The sequence below is a fragment of the Aphelocoma coerulescens genome, chromosome 3 (genome assembly GCF_041296385.1).
Source record: "Aphelocoma coerulescens isolate FSJ_1873_10779 chromosome 3, UR_Acoe_1.0, whole genome shotgun sequence".
Taxonomy (NCBI): domain Eukaryota; kingdom Metazoa; phylum Chordata; class Aves; order Passeriformes; family Corvidae; genus Aphelocoma; species Aphelocoma coerulescens.
In genome coordinates, this window is record NC_091016.1 from 48,147,976 (window position 1) to 48,167,998 (window position 20,023).

Below are 20,023 nucleotides of genomic sequence, written 5' to 3' on the forward strand. Positions count from 1 at the left end.
GCTCATTCTGTAGCACTGAATAGAGATTTTGACAGTGCTCTGAGCATGGCCTTGCAGTTCAGCTGAAGTTCTTCCCTGTAGGAAAAGGTTCCCTCATCTTAGCTGCTTCCTGGCCTCAGGGGCTGAGGTGACTCTGTTTTATGCACTGCTGCTTGACCAAGTCTGAAGTTCACTGACTTGTCTTTAATGCCCACCTAAATCAATATTTTAAATTTCTGCTGAAGATTTACTTGCTCATTTTGATAGCATTTGTTTTGAATGTAAGAAGAAAAAAAAGAAATCTGAATTTTTGTATGTGGTCATGGTTTTCATTGAAAAATCTGTCTAATTACAACAAAAAAGTCAGATCTAAACAACTTGAGAAAGAAGAATAAATCATTATTCAACTTTGCAATAATTTTATATGTGATTTTTTAAAATTTTGATGATTCAGTGTAGGATATGTAAATCCTACTCAGTTTGCAAGGAGCATGGCTGAAGTGATTAACAGGATTTCCAGGCAAGACAGTAAAGGTTTTTTCCACTGAGGAATTCTATGTGGTGAGACTGAAGCGTGAAAAAAACCCCAAACTTATCATGAAACCTGCCATCTTACAAAACAGAAAAAGTCCCAAGCAACACCCAGCAACAAGAAATAAGCCAACAAAAAATCCAGTGACTCCACTGCTGCCCAGGCTGGCAGAGCAGTCTCAGCTGCATTTCTGGCATTTACCAGCGGCTTTCTTACCTTCACTGCAAACTCTGTTTCTGTAGCTTTATGAACACATCTCTTGCACACTGAATAGGAGCCAATTCCTATGTCCTCCTTGATCTCATATCCATCAGTAAAATGAATGTTGTTCCCATGTAACTGCTATAGGGAAAGACAAAAGAAACAAGGTAATCAGGACATGGGTATGTAAAAGCAAAGGCTAGCCTCCTCTTGAAGGAGGTACTTGATCTCTCGTTCACAGAACTCTCTTGTCCTTAGCAGCTTTTCTAAGTCCAGTTAAAAAATTATGAAGCCCTTTACTTAAACAAATAAGTGTGTCTTCTCCCTTTTTACCTTTTTCCAGTCCGTAAGATGGAGTTGTCCGTGTAGAAATAGCAGCAAAACCACAGTGATTTTCTAAACTATTTTTGGACTGCAGAAAATCACTATCTATTAGAAATTCATAGGAAACTGTGGGCCCAAATCTCCTGACAAACCCACACATCTTGACAATATAAACTGAGGGGCAGATAACTTATAAAATATTAATAGCTTCACAGTCTTCAAGAGAGATACCCCATATATGGGAACACCTCCAGATCACTGGAGGTCCTATCTAGAATATGTTTATCTGTGGTTTCTCTGTGAGAGAGAAGTTACTATTTTAAGTCCTTAATTCTTATTTGGAAAACGTCTGGCCAGGTAGACTGGTTCAACGGTGAATCCCAAATCTGAGGCTTTGCTGCAAATTCCATCCCAAGACTCAAGAAATGACCAGCATCTCTAAAAATCCTCCAAGAATCCTCTGTCTAAAAATGTAACCTTGCTAGCAAAGTCCACACAGAACCTGCTAAATCATAAGACATGCATGTGTTAGTATTTAATATATTTTTACAAATTAAATCACAGAAATATATATAACATTTCTGGGATGGAATTGCTTGGGTAACATTTCACTTACTGTTGCATAAGAGCATCTTTAAGAGTATGACATATTCCACTGTAAATAATTAAAATAGAGATGAAAACCTATGAAAACCATAGGCAGGGTCTCCCTCCTTGAGGCATGTATACCTGTGGCTGTGGGTAAGAAAAGGGGCTTTTCCCTAGTGAGAAAATTGGCTGCATCTTTAAGCAGCTCAGTTCTTTCTCGTCATTCACTTTTCCTCTGATGTATCAAACCTTTTGTAGCAATTTATTTCTGGTTTAAAGTACAGCTGGATATATTTTTTTAGGGTAATGGCAGAAAAGAACCAAGTGTCTAGCATGTTCCCCCATCAAGCCACCCTGGTTTAGGTGAGTACACCCAGGTTTTTGTGCAATAGCAACAGGAGTAGGGTAGCCTCTTACACCCAGGAGCTTGGGCTCTGTGTCTCTGGGAGCCTGTAGCAGTAGTCCATCAAACCCCTTTGCCATCACAGACTGTGTCATATAATCCAAGGAAAAACTGTTGAGAATGACATGCATTCAGTGAAAAAACACTTCGTTACCCGCCCTGCATGCAAAACTGGAATCCTGTTTCAGGTATTGAGAAGTACTTTTCATTTTAGTTGTGACAAAGTGCAGTTCCTATTTCCTTTGCAAAGGTGGTGAGGAACATTTTATACATAAAAGCCTTTGGGAAAAAATTCTCGTTTTCCACCACCTACATGCTGCATGTAAAACACCTCCTTCCTACACTAGGTAGCTGTGAAATACCAGTGAGAACATTAGGCAGTTTAAATACACTGTTCACATACGTATCTGCACATCAGATGTGAAATGTAACCAGCATCAGTACCTGCACAATTGGGTGAACAGTGATTTTGTGCACATCTTGCTGTGCAGGCTCCTGCACCAAGTTAGAGGCAACAAAGCTGAATCCTCTGAAAAGATGATGAGCATTGGCACTTGGAGGAACACCTGGGGAATCTGTAGGAGAAGGGAAGAAAATAGCCTCATGAGCTGCACAAAAGAACAAAAATGCAATAGCATGGCACCACAACAGACAAAGTCACCCCTGCCAGTCAACAGCAGATCTGATAAACTGGCAGACACATGGGAATATAATTCATCTCCATATCAAGGCTTTGGTGTGCCTTCTCCATTCTTTTCCTCTGGATTTGAACAAGGCAGGGGGATTTTTGCAAGGATGTCTCTTCTTGGATACAGGGATTTTTTCACAGTGCATGTTCATTCTTAGGCAAAGTACTACCTGTGCACAGAGAGAGAGAAGGCACAGGGCAGAGAGGCTCAGAGAGACAGGAGAGAGGCAGGGGCAGGGCACCCTTCAGGGCTCAGCAGAGGTTCTCCAGGGAGTGGAAGAAAGCTACAGGCTGCTATATCTGTCCTTTGCAGCACGACTTGACTACAGAAATTACAAAGACTGAAGTGTCATGCTGGGTCAGGAGAATACTGGGAAGACATGAAACCAATGTAAAAGCACAATACTCCAGCAGTGGTGGTTTGCAGCCTTATAGGAATCTTCTGGAGCAGCTTTAGGAGCTGGGACCTACTCCAGGGAAGGCAGTGGCTGACTTGTCCTCAGGTGAACGAAACAGCAAGGATTGTTTTAACTAACTTTCATGGAGATTTTCTCCCCATTCCTTCCCCTGACATGGCAAAAGGAGGGAAGGAATCACTAAAGTTCAAAAAATCCTGAATTATTCTACCTTTGGAATGAAATAACCAGAGAGAAATTCTTCATACCTGCAGCACTGCTCAGTGAGAGAAGTAGCATGAGGAAACAAGAAGAGCTGTGCTTCACTTAAAATTCTGGAAAGGTTTAAAGAGATCTTTCTCCCCTATGTATGTTTTATCCCAGGTATTTTCCTAAGCAAGAAGAATCACTTTGTAAATCATTCCTTGGTAACTGGCTGGGTATTATAAAACCTATAGTAGTAAAATGGGGGGGGGGATTGTGTTGGTTTTTTTTCCTTCTCCTTTTCTCTTCACATTTCCTCCAATGCACCATGTGATTTACCATGACAAAGTTACAGCTAAACTTTCTTTAGAAAGCTATTTCCTTGTAGAAAAGTGTGTAAATACCCAGTTATCTAAAGAAAATTCATCCCCACTGAGCCTTATATCTGACTCACCTGCTTGAGGCCCTGAAAATATGTGAGAATGTGTACTTCTTAGTGTGCACACTCCCTGTATAAATCTACTGCTCAAATGAATAGAGGAACTGAAGTCAGAATTTGGTAAAATCAATAGATCTGCTTGGGAATAAACAAACTGAGATGGCAGCTAATTCTGTTTCTCATCACAAAGCTTCCTCAGCTTTCAGAGGAGGCAGAGTCAGGAGTCAGTCTGTTGTTATTGCCCAGCAAGTAAGAGTTCAGATGGAGGAGACTGTCTCTCAGTAAAATGATGTGGGCTTTTTGCTTATCTCAGTGTTTTTGATGGGCACTCTCCTCAAAAATACATGGATGAATCACACCAGATCTCACATCACTGGATACTTCCTACCATGGCATATATATAACAGTGATTTTTACAAGAGAGATTAATTAAGAGGAAATAATGTTTCTTTTAAGAAAAGGAATGACAATAATTCACATCTGAACACTTCTGAACTTCAGAAAAGCTGTGATCCAGCTCTAAAACTAAAGTGGTAGGTCAGCTCTATTTAAAAATAACTGTTCCTTCATAACTCACTGCCAATCGCTTGAGCAAATACTGCAGAAGAACTATTGATGATTTAGTGTTCACTATTAAATATTCATCACCAACAACTGATTTACCCATTAAAACATTTTTGTTAAGTGCAAAATTATGTTTAAATCATGTTAACTGACTGACAGCTCAGAAACTTAAATCATTTTTCTAGGCCTTATAAATCAGAATCATTTCATATGTCTGAATTAGATCCACTTACAAGCACCAATCTTGTATAATGGTTATCTTTCTTCCTGTGAAAAAGTCGTAATGCTTTGTTCCACTAGAGCATCTAAGTTTAAGGGTTTTCAAAGACTTCATAACTCTTAAGTAATTTCCTTTATCATGTTTCACTGGAGCTAGGAAACATTATATTTGCAAAGCAGAATATTTAGATACTTCAGGTGAAATTTTACATACTTTTTTCTCAGCAGTAAAGTCAGTCTAAAATATTCCTGCTGGTTACAGCCTGCTGTCCCATCAATTACAACAGTACAAACAATTGTGGACTGAAATCTAAACTGGGTCATGAGAATGATCTTGGTTTGATCCTTGTTCAAATCACCATTTCTAACCTAGATTGCTTCAGCCTCCAGCTCCCTGTAAGGAGCTGAGTCACCACAAATGAGATGTGGGTCCACAGTGGTGAATTCAGGAAGCAAGTGGCCAGAAAAATCAACTCCAACTTGGACAAATCTCTGAGAAAAAGTGATGTGAAATTATACCCACATAAATGATCTGTCAGTGTCAGAAACCACATCTCTGGCACACTTAGATCTGAGGTTAAGAATCCACAGAAGGCTGTTTCAACCTCCAGGGTAAAGGAAGTTTCTGCAAATCACTGGACTGACAAGATTTACTGGATCCAAAACTTTGACATAAACCTGCCTCCGGGCAGGAGAACTCGTTCATAAATACAGTGTAAAATGACTATATGTTTCTGTATCCCCTCCTTGGTAGTGTCTTTCTGGCAGCTTCATTAAAACACAACTGCATGATCATGAAGCAGGAATTATTACAGTTTTCTATCTGAGGATGTTCGCAGTAGCACGGTTATTTTGTTTGGGGTCTATGTCATATTAGAAAATCCTCAAAATAGAAGAGGTTATTGTTCTGTTCCATCAGCAGTGTGAGCCAGTATTGAACACATTTGTGATGCTCTCCCTCATCCTCGTTGACCCAACCAGTGAACAGTCAGGGGCTGCAAAATATTCTGCCATTCTGCCAGGGCTTTTCCGCCACTCTGGAAATGCAAATGGATTCACACTTCCAATTACACCTATTTTGAAATGGCATGGTTTGATTCTCAGGACACTATCCATGGTAGCCCAAAGCAGAATTGAGGCAGGCCATCTCCCCACCCCAGCCACCACCCAAAACACATCTTCCAAGTCAGTGTCTTGTACAAAATAACAAATTTAGTTAGGCAACAGTAGTAACATGCAGAGTGTAAAATATAGCCCCAGGCATTACAAAAACCAATGAAGTGTGAGCTTCCAAAGCAATCCAAACTCTTGATGCTTCTTTGCACATCAGTGGAACTTCCTATGGCAGCACCAGACCGCACATCTCTCAAGACCAGACTCACTTGCAGTCTCCAATATTTCAGAGAAATTAATTCCTCTGAAATCTAAATTAAAGCTAAAATCAGATGTGTGAGATGTCTGGTAACCAAAGATCATGCTTCTATGCAGTGGAATAGGAATATCAGAACATGACCAAAATATACTGGAGACAGGTGGGGATGTTCCATTTGAAAAAAACAAGAATTAGTATTTTTATAACTTGCAAAAGTCAGCACAACCTTGAAAAAAAAAAAAAAAAAAAAGGAACTGACTGACAAAAGATTTGGAGTAGATACCATTATTTTAAATCTCGTGAAAGGAAATTTGAGCCAGGCTTTGAATAGAAGTTTGGGCTAGTTTTAAGAAAAAATGGTTTGGGTCATGATAAGCCTGAACAAAAATTGCTGGAAATCTCAGCTCTGAGTCACGTGTTACAATGTAGGTATTTTCATAATGCAAGCTCAGATCTTTCCTTCTCACTACAACAGTTCTGGGGCAATTTGAGGGTTGAAGCTTATACTTGGTTATTACAACAATACTACATGATATTTATAGAGCTTACCATCTTCAAAGTGTTTTACAAACAACAACTAATTCAATTCTTACACTTTAGAAAGTATAAATAGGTACTTTTTACTTACAGGAATATCACAGGTAGAAATGTAATATAACATATCCACATCTAGCAGAAGGCAACATAATAAATGGGATTACCACTCTGACATTATTGCTATTCTTGCTTTCCACTTAAAAGAGTGGAAAGATTGAATTTTGTGCAACAGTCACCTTCATATGTGTATAGAGTAAAAAGTGTGGTATTTCTATTAGGAAATAGAAGTTACAGGAACAACATTCTCTCTGCAAGCATTTTCTAAATATTGTGGGTGAAATTTCCTGTTGGCATAACTCTGCTGACCTGAGAACTTGATGATTCTTCATTGCTTTTAACCACACATTAACTTCCAGCAGTCCATAGTCTGTGGGACGTCATAATTAAAATATCTATGCAATATATAATTACATACTAACTTGCAGAGATGCAAAGTTCTTTGAAGCTGAGGTAACTTAAAATAGTTAAATTCAGCTAGTGTAAGCAATGATGACTAATAAAATAGCAAAGCAATAGTTATTTTTCCTTTTAAAAATGTGAAATCTGTCCTTCCTGAAGACAAGCTAATGTGAAGCTGATGAAATACTTATGAGCTTCTTTTGTTGGAAAAGCAAAAACGGTCTTTGCTTCCTGCTGGATATGGCAAAACCCTGTAATGCCACAGATGATCAGACTTTTAGACTGTGTTGGAATAGGGAGGGGAAAGAAGAATGAACTCACTAACTGAAAAGATATATTACCCATGTGCCACCTTACTAACCTGTGGGGGTCCGAGACGTGAACTCTGGATCAAAATGAAAGGTGTCTTCTGGCCGCCCCACTGCGGGCTTGAAAGGAGGCTTGATTTCTTTTCTGTAGAGTTTCTACAAGGAGAAGAACAGATCACAATCAACATCAACGTTTACACCCTCAGCATCTGGAGGTAGACTCCCCTGCTTTCTTTAGGGTGTCCTCTCTCAGCTCCATGCTGTCCTTGCTGGACTGACAGAAAAGGATGACGTATCCATGGTTCTGGCTCCTGCCTGACAGGTTGGCTTAAAATCTGTGCTCTGGATGGTTGCTGCAGATTTAGCTACTGGAATCCTGAATATAAACACAAATGATCCTGGCAAAAATTTAGCCCATAGACTGGAACAGTATTCCAGCTGGGGCATCTGGAAATTCACTGGTCTAAGGGCAGGACTGGAGTGTGCAATGGTAAGACCAGGAAACAGGGTGACTTCAGCAGAGCAGCAATGGCAATCAGCACAAAGAACTGCTAGGAAGCCATGAGTGTTTTAGCATTTATTATTTGTCAAGAACCAGCAATATGTTTGACATGTTGCCAGACTGAGCTGAGCAACAGGCTTGGGTGCGTGCTCCTTACAACCTAAAAAAGAGACTTGTTCTTTCAGCATACCTGGTAAAAGGGAAGGGGGTCTACAGCTGATGATTACATGAAATTCCCATCAAAAGATGCTAGGGAGAAAGCACTGGGGATGGGTGGGGAATCACACTGAAGCTCTACATGTGGCTTGAACTGAGGAGCAAAACCAAGGTAAAACGTAAGGAAGAGAGGAAAGTCTGTAACAGGTAAGTACTGCTAGGTGTGTGAGCTTCTGCTGGTGACTGAGGGGTCATGTAGGGGATCACCTAAGTAACAGGCACCATAACTTCATCCTAATGCATCCTACCTTTATTACAAGGGACTTCATGGCCTATTTACTCATTCTCAGAGATCTTTAAGAAATTTCTACACCATGCTCCTTTGCAAGCATTCATACACACACAGACACACACACACTGAGGTGCAGGACGTCTGGATCTGATCCAAAGCCTACAGAGGTTAATGGAAAGACCCCTAATGATTTCAGCCATCTTTGCACCATCTCTGCCTGAAATGGCCCAAACTGAACATCATGCTGATAGCAGCACAGGGAACAGAGCTCCAGTTTGACTCCCTGCCCCATGTTGCAGTCCCTAGACTGCATTTCCTTTCTAGCAATGCTTTTGTTCTCAGGTTTCAAAGGGCTGAATTAGTTGGCACAGACAGTTCCCCACAATTAACATGTCTGAGCATAAATGTAACATTTAATCCAAACTTTCAAGTCAAGATAAGAACTGGAGAGTTCAACTTTATGACTGTTTGCAATACATATTTTTAGGTTAGCTCTTAAGAAACTTCCTAATGAGCTGATTTTTCAAAATATTTAATGGAGATTACTAAATGCTTGTCCAGCTCCTTGCATGCAGGAAGAGTGTTTTTAACTGTGCATTTTGTGGTGAATAAACTTCTGTAATACAAAGCATGTGGTCAGACCTAAGATATATACACATCACCATAATTTGAATTTGATTTTGCATTGATAAATAAAGGTTCTTGAAGCAGAAAATTCTGTATCATAGTATTAGCCTTAACATAAAGGATGTATTTGTGGTTGAATTATTATTCCCTGGGAAAGTGAAACGGTGAGGTTGGAAATGACTCTGCAATAATTAATGGCCATTTCACCATAAAAAGTTCCTGCTTGCGCAAAACTGCTCCATATCTTCGAAAAGGAAAGGAGATGAATAACTGCTGTGAGCCACAATGGAAAGCCAGACTTCCAAATAATTAAAAGCCAATTGCAATCCTAAGCAGGAAGTGTCACTCAAAAGCTGAAGAGTATCAACCTAGTAATTAACATACATCTTTTTCTGTCTGCACAGAACTTTAAAAGAGAACTCAGCACCTACTAATGCTTTTTCAGTTCCTAGCATTTCACCTTGAGAAAGCTATTTGCTTCCAGCTTCCCTTTATTTGTCTTATTTCAGAACTGCAGTGCTTCTACTGCAGAAAGCAATATGGTCACATGCACATGCTTCCTCCCTAAACAACTGCAGAGCTCATCCTGTGAGGTCCAAAAATTGGAAAATGTTTCAGAGCTGTACATCATTCAAGAATTGCACTCTCTTTTCATTATCGTAACCATATTCTCTCTGGCCTCTTAATTCCTTCCCCCATCTGTAGTTTCTTAAGTGCTGCTGGAGCTACATTTGTATTTTGAATCCCTAACCCACATCCTCCACTTCTAGGGAGGGATTTAAGATTCAGCATGAGTCACACACCACCTAAAGATGTATAATCACAAATTCACTTTCTGGGAGGGGATGGAAATGAAGAAGTTGCTTGTGTGAGTGAAAGGCACTCCTTCAAGCACAACCCCAATGACTTTCTTTTCCATTTCCTTACTCACTTGTGATAAAAATTAGACAACAGAGCAGCAAAAATTAAGATGCCAGAACAGCAAAAGGTAAAATGCCTAAAACATCTTTTTTCCCCAAGTTCTTGAATAGGGTAACTAAATGAAACCACTGAGGATCAGGAAAAGCAGAGCAGTATCATCTGTGGACTTCTCCATCCCACACTGGCTCCAGTTCTCTGAGTGAACCACTACAACCAAAACCACAGGGCAGCCCAGCACAGTTAAACACAAAGGCCTGCTGCAGACAGAACGCCTCTCCCTTTAGAAACCTGCATCCTGTATACTGCAAAACTCAGCTGATCTAAGAAAACAGTACAAATCACAGCCATTGCTTTGTATACACACAGAGAGGGAATCTCTTGGAGGATTTGAGATCCCTCTTCTTTCAAGAATATTTCTAGTTTTAGGAAATGTATTAATATATTATCTATTACCATGGTGCCCAAACTATTCAGGGATGACGTATCTTGACTGTGACCTCTTCTGACAGAAACCAACCAGAGTGGGAAATGACAGCAAGTTAAATTTCAAATCTTGCCTTTGACCATTTCTATTAGGCTGGCCATAACTTCTGGTAAAGTTTAAGCAGTTATGTACTTTCTAAGTCATGGTAGTCTTAGCACCATATGCAAAAGTTACTGTGAGTTCCATCATCTGTTTAAATGGGAACAGGGTCCCAGTTTTCCCAGTTCAAATTCCAGTTTTGATATTCAAATTTTTGTTTTAGGGCTTCTTATTAGGCATTCAAAAGAGACTTTGGATATGGTAGTGCTAACTGGAGCATTTAAATTTCAGGCTGGGTACTTAGGATCATTATATATTTGTTATTTTGCACAGGTATAAGAAGCTGAAGATTTTTTTTTCTTCCACATTGTTTCCACATCCATAAAGGAGAATTTCACTCCTTAGCCCTTAATGTTTTATTGAGAATATTATTTATTTCTCTTTCCCAGTAAAGAATAAGCTCCCACATCCCATAACCATTTTTTTTAAACTGGCCACAGCATTGATTTAGCACAGAAAAATGTGACTGACAGGAATCACTGCATATCATGCAGTGTTGTCGGATCCAGAGGCTGTGCTGAGGGAGTGCATAATCCACAGAACGAGGGAGATGGACTCCAGGGTGTGAAAACACTGATGTAGATATTCACACCTCGATACATATCCATGCCTCTCACTATTTATCAACCCCTCACATCCTCCTGAGACTTTGATAATAAGTACCTATGAATTAACTAGAAACCATTTCTATTGCAGTTTTAGAAACTATGAGCTTCTATAGACTTTCTTTCTGATTTCAGACAAAAACATTTTTATTTGAAATAACTAATTTTCATCCAGGTGCCACTGCCCTTTTCTTAAAATATGTTGCCAGATCCCTAATATAATCTTCAGATTAACATCTCCTCAGCTGGAACTTAAGTAATACACAAGAGAGACTAGTAATGAAATGCTGCAACATTGTGTTTCTTTCTCTTTTTATTTATAAGTAGTTAATTTTTCATCATCTTTAGAAAAACACACTCCTAAAAACCCCAGAGATGTAAATGCTCTGTACATATGCCTGGCAAATATCAAAAAAAGGAAAATGGTTTAATTTCATTAAAAACTATTTAGTCATTTCCTCAACTGAGTTTTTTTGATGAAGAATTGATTTATTCCTTAGACACTTTCTAGAAATAGAAAGATGCTACCCTCCACAGTGATGCACTTGTAATGTGAGAATAAACTCCCTTGATACATATACCTGTCATGGAAAATCCAATAAGCAGACAAAAGGATGAGCTACATTCTAAAATGCTTGTCCTCTCCTAGATTAATGACTCAATGTTATTGCCTGCAAATGATAGAAGAGCTAGCAGAATTCAGACCCCAGGATTAATTTTTGCTGTTGGTAAAATCTGCAATTAAATAATTCACACTTTCAGTTTAGTTTAATCTCTGATTAATATTAAAGGAAAAAGACCTGGAATCCATTTTCTTTCCACTCCTTTCCTCAGCTGTATTTGACAGTTCGTTTTCCAGCATGTCATTTGCTCTAGTTCCAATTTAGCCTGTCATCTAAGCAAAAACTACTGTTTATAGCCCACTACTCTGATAGCAGTCTGCAAAACGGGATTTCATTTCTCATTTTCAATGAAAAGCCAGAAATTCATTATGCATGACCTGGGAAGAAGAAACAGTAGTAAAATATCAGGAACCAGACTGTGCTTTCTCAGAACCAATGACTGAAATTATCTGAGGTCAACTTGTTTTGGGTCTGCTTGTCTTAAGAAGAAAAGAAGGTGCAAGGTTAATATGCAGGTAAAACTGTCAAGGAGCTGGACATCTAATCTCTTTCCTGAGCATTCCAGCCTTGATCATGAAAGACAGTCCATCCATTTAACAACAGATCTACTGAATTTGTGTCATGGTGCCCTACTAAATGCCTCAGAGCAGCAAGACTGATACTTTCAGAAACCTCCAGCTATTTTTCACTCTGGAAAGTGGGAACTTAAGGCTTTGTTACAGGGTAACAGCTGTAAAAATGTGAGTCTTACAGAGTCTCATGCCACAATTTAAGTCTGGGCATAAAAATCCTGTGTCAGGTTGTCCACAGTTCATGTAGCAGAGGAGTTAGCCAGAAGTTAAACCTAAGGTGGCTGGAGATTTTGCTGAAGAATGGCACCCTGGAACATGGGAGTGGCTTCTGGGAAAAGCCGGGATGAGGAAGGTTTCCTGGCCACACTCATGTTTTCCAGGATTGCCCTTACTGCCTCTGCATGCAGTGGTCACACAGTACCAGCACGCTGTGCTTGGCAGCAGCATCTGCAGCATCGTGACAGGGGCCATTCCCACACTGCGTGTGCTGTTTCCACTGTGTTTGCTGTGTTCATCCAAACCACACATTATATCTGGTTGTGTCTGTTTGAAGACAGTAAAAGATGGGAAATTACTGCCCCAACAGGTAAACACTTCAGTGACAGAGAAAATAACCAGCTCCAATCCAAAACCCAAGGGAACAGCTCTGAAAATACTGTGAAATGAAAGCCCGAATCACACAATTCTGTCTGCAACTCTAATATCGCTGCAACATCAAGACTTCACACATTACTTAGAAGGAAGAAGCTAACTCATTTCTGTTTTGAATCTCTCTTTAAAATTAGGTGATGAAATTTGGTGCTTTGTTCCTGGTTATCACGTCACTCGTGTAGGAAAAATCATGCTTAAAATCAAACCTGTTTCACACTGCATTTCTAGCAGACACTAACCCATTCTTACCCTTCATGATAATTGTTTTACTACAGTTGCTGAAATTTTCTGTGCTGTCAGTCACAGCAGTCCTGTCTATCATAGCTGCCAAGGTAGCACAGAAGTTCTCCAAAAGAGCTTGCCTCTTACTCTCTGAGGTCTTTATATTACCAAGGCATAAAGTAAATCAACAATTCTGTCCCATCTCAGCAGTGCTGTTTGCTGACTGTCTGCAAACTGATGTGGGAGATTCAGTATCATTATGGGAGAACAAAATGAGGGCATCAGGGACTCTTTTCCTGCAACCGTACAGAGATCAGTGCTAAATATCTATGTCTGATCCATTTCTGTTCTCTGACCCTGTTCTGTTTCTGTCCATGGAGAACACGTTAACAACTGGTTGGATGATCATTGAGAGTCAAAGTCCTGGCTTCAGCTCAGGGCCACACTGGCTCACACTGCTCTGAAATACTTCCAATACTGTAGCTGCTGGAATGAGATAAGCCTCCCAAGATCTCCATGAGTGATTATAAAATTAGGATAAAATGAGGAAATATATTACAAAGATGATAGCTGATCGGTATAAAAGTGATCTGTCTCCAAGAAAGTGCAAAAAGCACTAATTATGTTGAATTAAAATGGATTTTTACAGCTATATTTCACAGCAGTGTTAGAGGGCTGGATAACACATCAAAGGGCAATTAAATCCACCTTCCTCTCTAGCTCCAAGGCACGTTCAAGCATACCTATCTTCTTTGTGGCAGATACTTCCCTGTCCAAAAGAGCATTTTCAAATGATGGAGGACTGTAGAGTTTCCTTAGGACAGGCATGAAATTGTTCCCTAAAGAACTGAGCTTGAAGCAATCACCAATTATCATGACAGAAGGTGGTCTTGAATATTCTCTTGGGACAGAACTGACTTTTCCAAAAACCTTTCGAAGATGCAGAGCCTCATTTATTTATGATCAGTTAGTGAGCTGCTCCACTAGCAGACACAGAAGCAAGAAAAACCCTCTCACTGTTCCAGTGCTTCTTATTATATCAAGACATATTCATCTGACCTATATGTTGATTGCAAAGCTGAGGACTGTGGAGATATTGGAGGAATATAGAAAATAGTATTATTTTTATTTATACTAATATTATTTTTTAATAATCATAATCAACAACCCATGTCTTTTGGATTCTCTATATTTTTATTTTCACTTACTGTTTTCATAAATATAAAGTCTTCATACAGAATCTCATGGTTAGTAAGAAGCAAAAGAGGAAAGAGACTCTGGACTCCAGAACATATGTACTGGGACTAAAAGTCAGCTTGACTACATAGGAAAGTCTCAAAATCCACTTCCATTGATTATATTTTAATATGTTTATGAGTCATGACAACTCTTCAACATGCAACTAAAATTAGATTTTTCTAAGGAGTTTTACCAAAATAAATGGGTTTGTGGGCCTTTCAAAGGCTACCTAGGCACCACAAAATGTTCTCCCACAGAGGAATTAGCTTTACTGCAAAGTCCTGAGCAGCACTTTGAGAATGGCTCTGTAATACAGATTAATGCAGTTTTACCAGAATTTATCATAAGATTTGCATCAATGTTACTGATTGTACTAGCATTCATGAATGAATGCATTAAATACTGAAGAGACACAACAATATCATAACAGGGGCTGAATAAAATTAAACTAGAAAATGCTAAAGGATGTGGAAAACAGGAACTCTGATGCACTGGCAGATGTCCAGATCAAGAATGAAAAATGTCTGCCTCCAGGTTTGTCTAAGAATAAGTCAATCTGAACAAATACGATGCCAAAAATGTGAGATTTAACCTCTTACGAGTCTAAATCAAATACTCAGATAATCTGTACCACCACCTTTATGAGCTCTAGCTGTTAGCAATAAAATAAATCCTTGTTTACCATTCTGTTAATCACATCTGACATGTCTTACTTGAATCATATTTAATTTAATCAACTGTTCCAATTTTGAGCACTGATGCTAACAAGCATGCAAGATGGACATAGGCACCCACTGAGAAGGCTCTAACTCCTGTGTTAAAGTTAGGCTCTCAATGTTAGAGAACGTAATCCTATTCCTAAGCATAGCAGTTCATCTTCAAAAAATGTAGCTAAGGAAAATGAATGATGCTCCACTTACGTTCCAGTCTATAGTAACAAAGAAAGGGTGACGTTTAATTTCTTCCACTCCATCAAATCCAGCACCTGAGAAGAGAAGGAAAGAATCAAAATGAAGTCATGCTTATAAGAGAGCAGCATAACCTTTCTTCTCCAGTGTCCCTCCCCATTCCCGCTCTTCTTCTGACAGAGTGAGAGCCCCCATCTAAACGTTTCTTCTAGTCAAGAAATACTGCATGGTGCAACTGCCACTGCAGTATAAACTCCCATAAACAGACAAAGGCACTTCATTAATGACAATTTGATCCCAAGGGTCTTTTACTTTTTTCTAATTGAGGCTGCTGCCAAGGTTTTGCATGAGACAGGGGATTTTAGCCACAGCAGAGTGCATGCCCCAGCAAGGTCAGGAAAGGCCCCAGGATATGCCGATACTCTGGCAAGGCTCCACCAGTGGCAGCTCTTCTATCCACACTGGCTTTCAAACCTTGATTAGCTACTGTTCTCCACAGGCACAGAAAGCTGCACTACAGGCAAGTATAGACTCAAAATACCAAAAGGCTCCAAATGATTTGAGGGAAGCCAGGGTTTTAGGTTCCCCGTCTTCAAATACTGTCTTCAAATTCCTGTGAGTACCAAAATCACCACTCTCAGTGTTATGTTATGTTCCCTTCACTATTAAATTTCTGTTACATTACTGTAGGAAATTTAGGGAAAGTCTTCTGAGATCTGGTAATGAATCTAATTCCTTCATTACTTTTGCCTTATGTTTTCACTGAAGACGGACGTTTTTATTCCTTATTTGCTTCAGTGCTATCAGAGAACCAAACAGGTACTCAGAAATAATTAAAGAACTGTCAGAGAGGATTTAGAATGCCATTTTTGGGGTTGATTTGACCTTATTAATAGCACTTTTCATTTTCATTTCAAGGAAAATTAAAATCTGGAAGCAAAGGTTTTGCACTGCAATTCTGGAATCAGTTCCTGAAGGGCACCCATCCTACTTCTTCACAAGCATGCTGAGCATCCTTAATTCCCAAAAGGATTTGGGATTCCTGCGCACCTTGCAAGGGGCACTCAGCACCTCAGAGCTTTTTATGTATGCAGTATTTGTACTTCAGGAAGATAACATTACAAGCAGCTTTACAAAGGCCTTGCCAACGGAAGCTTTTGGAAAATGTGATGTCTGCTCTCCTTGTGTACAAGACCATTATTGATGTTTGTCAAAATGCAGTGATCAGGAACTGCTTCCTACAGCCTGCTTAACATTCACTGATGAAAGGATACAGAAAGCAAACACTTTGTAAACATAACATGCAGGATTGTCTGTCAGGCCTGCTGGAAAACAGCAAAGAGGGATGATCTGATTAATTCCCCATCCCATTAATCTTTCACTATGGGCAAACACAAGCAATGCACATGAGGGTAAAGAATCCTAGCCTGCCATACAAACTTATGTGCTCACAGGTGATCAGCCCCACTGAGGAGCCTGTGGGTTATGATAGACAGACATTTCTAGGCAAACACAACATGAAATCAAACCTTGGAAAAAGAAAGAGGACAAAAGGGACAATATCATTGCACTGTCACCGTGTAAGTCTGTTGCATTCCTGCAACTGGAGTATGGATTGTAGCTGACACTCCCCCTGTAAAAGGGTATACTTATTAAAGTTAGGAAAAATCAAAGACGGTCAACAAGGAGGGTTATGGAATTAATGAGGAATGCCATGGAATGACTGAGTAGGTCTGGACTTTTCATCCTGGAAACAGATGACCAAAAATGTATACAATAGCTCACTAAATGATGCTAGCAGGAATCAGGTCCAGAAGAACCTGGAGATGTTTCCTCAGGAAATAGACAGTTGTGTGATGTGGAATTACTTGGAAAAGATGACATGGTGTAAAATACTTATATGGGTTCATGGGGAGGCCAGGAAAATCTGTTGAAAAGAAATCTGTTGACGATTACTTCATCGACAAACCACAAGAGTTTCAGAAAATCCCTTGCTTGACCTTAAAGAAGGAATAGGAGAAAATTTGGGTGAAGCAACACATATGTTTATCCTGCTCTTACATGCCCCTAGGCAGTTGTTTATGGCCCATGGGTACAGAACAAGAAAATAATAAGTCTTAGAAAAAGACTTGCTCTATGACTTCCCTAGCATATTTTTGTTCAATGCACAGTCTGAAGTCTGCAAGATTCCCTTGGCAGATTCATTCTGATTTTAGCAATGCCAACAGAAACACAAAACCAACAGAGTTACTCTGAAGAGAATTACATTAAGTAAATCTTCAGAAAAGAAATACCTGTGAAAAATGCTTTGAGTCAGTGGTGGTGATTGGAAACTGCAATGTGCAGTAAATGTTCTTTACCACATCAGGATGAAACCCAAGTGCCAGATTGATTTTTGCAGGACTGGGATAAGTGCTCAGACACTGTAAGACACTAGTAGCATATCCTAGACTGAGGATAATTGCTAATGCATTCAGTTTTCTCCACTCCATCCCTTCCCCACTATTTCTCTTTCCCTCCTGCTTAAGCTAATGGATACATCATTGTGTGTCGGGAATGGCACACTTTTTTCAGACCATCTATTTGAAAGCCACAATTTTTGCTACTGTTGTTGTTCCTTTTCCCAGAAACCCACAGAAATAAGAACTAAGAAAAAAGTCCACCCACAGCTACATCTTCTAGTGGAGGGCTGCAGTGTTCAGTAAGAAATGCAAGAATGTAGTTGAGGCAGGCATTTGTTAGAAAAATTTTCATTTCCCAGTGGGGGCCACCTCAGCTCCAGCACAGAAGGAATATATTATTAAGTGCAAGGGCTTAATATATTAAAGAAATTTACGATGGTAATAGCCTAATTTTGCAAAGACTGGATGACTTCCAATTCTTAGCAACTGATTTTATGCTATGGAGAAGGCTTAGCACTTCCTGCAGTTTTTATTCCCTGACCTCTGTGCCATGAGACCTGCTGGTGTAGCCCACAACTCCTTCTTGGATTGTGTGCTGTGGCTGCAGGCAGTGGCGTGTGGCCTGGTGCTCTTCTCAGCTGGAGGAGGGAAGTGGCTCTCCTCCAGGGTGCATTCAGGAACAGCTCTGGGAGCCAGAAGGACAGCCCTGATCCCACTGTAAAAGTCCACAGGAGACATTAGCATCCATGCTTATGCTGGAGTCTCCCTGGATTTGCTCAGCATGTTTCAGTCATTCATCTACCATCTTCAAGTCTACAGGGGAACTGAAAAGAGATGTGCTTACATGGAGAAAAGAAAAGCACTACAGAGGTCATGACTGGAAAGGCCTGCTTCATGGAGATGGACATTTCTTGGCATAGAGATGGGTATTCTGCAAACACCACACTGCATGACCACAAACCTTTCACCTTCCCCAAGGTTTCTAGTGAGTTTGGGTTTTTAACTTCATTTCAACATCAATTTAGCAATGAGACCTATCAGTCAAGAATAATCAGCACAATCAAACCTATTGCCTGCAAATATTCTTATGTGCCATCCAGTTCCATGAGGGTCTGAGAAGATAAATAATTCTTTCAGATCAAACTGCCAGTTTAAACACATTAGAGAGTGCAAGCATTTATATAAAAGCAGCCTCATATTAGTAAGTGAGAACTTAATTATCTCAGTTTTATGCCTGTAATAAAAGTGCCTGCAAAGAGTAAGAGTCGAATGTTTTATTTTTAATTGGTTTTGATTATTGAATCATTATGGACAACATGAGCCTTGAAATATTAAGGGCAAGAAAGGAGATCTATGAAATTTGAAAGTTGTTTACTTGGATATTCAAATTCATCAGGAAGAGTTTCCAGAATTTTAGTTTCAGATAATTAAATTTTAGTGTCTCCACAGCTTCAGAATCTTTTTAGTGGGCTAGACTTTTTGAAGTACTTTTCTAAGGTTTACAAGAAATCTTTACAGTTGCTCTAACAAAGGGGAAAGCTGTTTTTTGTTTAAACTCGTCATTTTATAAAATAAAACCCCAAAGTTTTCTATGTGGAAAAAGCAGAATGTATCTTCCCTGAGAACATGGGATTAAGAAAACAGTAATGATTTCCTTGGCTTTTACTCTGACCCTACTGGCATATGCTTTTATTTTAAACTTTCTTGGCCAAGCTTCTCAATTATAAGGACTCTGGACACTTTATACTGCTCAGCAGCACAGGGAGCTTGTTAAATATGTTCTTTATATAAAATACATTTTAATATGTATTTTTTAAATAATCATTTTAAATAATAAATATTTTATTTACCTGAGTAGATCCAGGCCTTAGGGCATGTCCCTTGCCTAAGTTCCTGGCAATGTAACGAACTAACACCTTCATCATAAAGCTTTACTTCTGAGTGCTTACTCCTTATTTGCCTGGGTACTCAGTTAGTTTCCTCTAAGAATTTAAAATTATTTGAAATCCATAATCTGAATTTTGTTGTACTTAGAGCAATACTACCAAAGCAGTGCTGTGCAGATTATTTGTACAGCAAATAGGCTCAGAAAAGAACAGACAGTGCCCAAAACCAGGGATACCAAAGGAAGACTTTCCACTCCTTAAAGATTTGTCACAAATATTAATACGGGCATCAGACTTAAAAATAGAAGCAAGTAAACCAGATCACTAAATTTCTTCTCAGTCTTGTCAAACTTGCTTCAACCCTAATATTTCTTCCATTAATAATCCAACTCTTCAAAACAAAATTTCAAAGCAAAATTTCAGAATACATCATCAATCTTTACTTCTGTTTGTTAAGGTACCAAAATCAAATGGCAAAAAGGGCCTTTTATCTTGTCAATGTTTAAAACTGGATTTTGGAACTAAATGAACTTTCCAGATTTGCAAATTTATGAAACAATGGCTGAAAACAAGTGTTTGATCCATAATATAGTTCATTTGTTTTAGCATGCTTCATTAATTT

The 20,023-nt window shown here is 39.2% G+C and overlaps 1 protein-coding gene across 12 annotated transcripts in view; it reads right to left on the reverse strand.

The window, feature by feature from the left end:
* RPS6KA2 (ribosomal protein S6 kinase A2) overlaps nucleotides 1–20,023 on the reverse strand; it is a 287,603-nt gene that overhangs the window by 26,321 nt on the left and 241,259 nt on the right. For all 12 annotated transcript variants that reach the window (XM_069010159.1, XM_069010160.1, XM_069010158.1 and 9 more), the window contains 4 exons: nucleotides 15,126–15,190; nucleotides 7,266–7,368; nucleotides 2,472–2,602; nucleotides 728–853 (listed from right to left, as the gene is read on the reverse strand). In XM_069010159.1, the coding sequence (XP_068866260.1) occupies nucleotides 728–853; nucleotides 2,472–2,602; nucleotides 7,266–7,368; nucleotides 15,126–15,190 (425 nt within the window). The remainder of the gene's footprint in view (nucleotides 1–727; nucleotides 854–2,471; nucleotides 2,603–7,265; nucleotides 7,369–15,125; nucleotides 15,191–20,023) is intronic.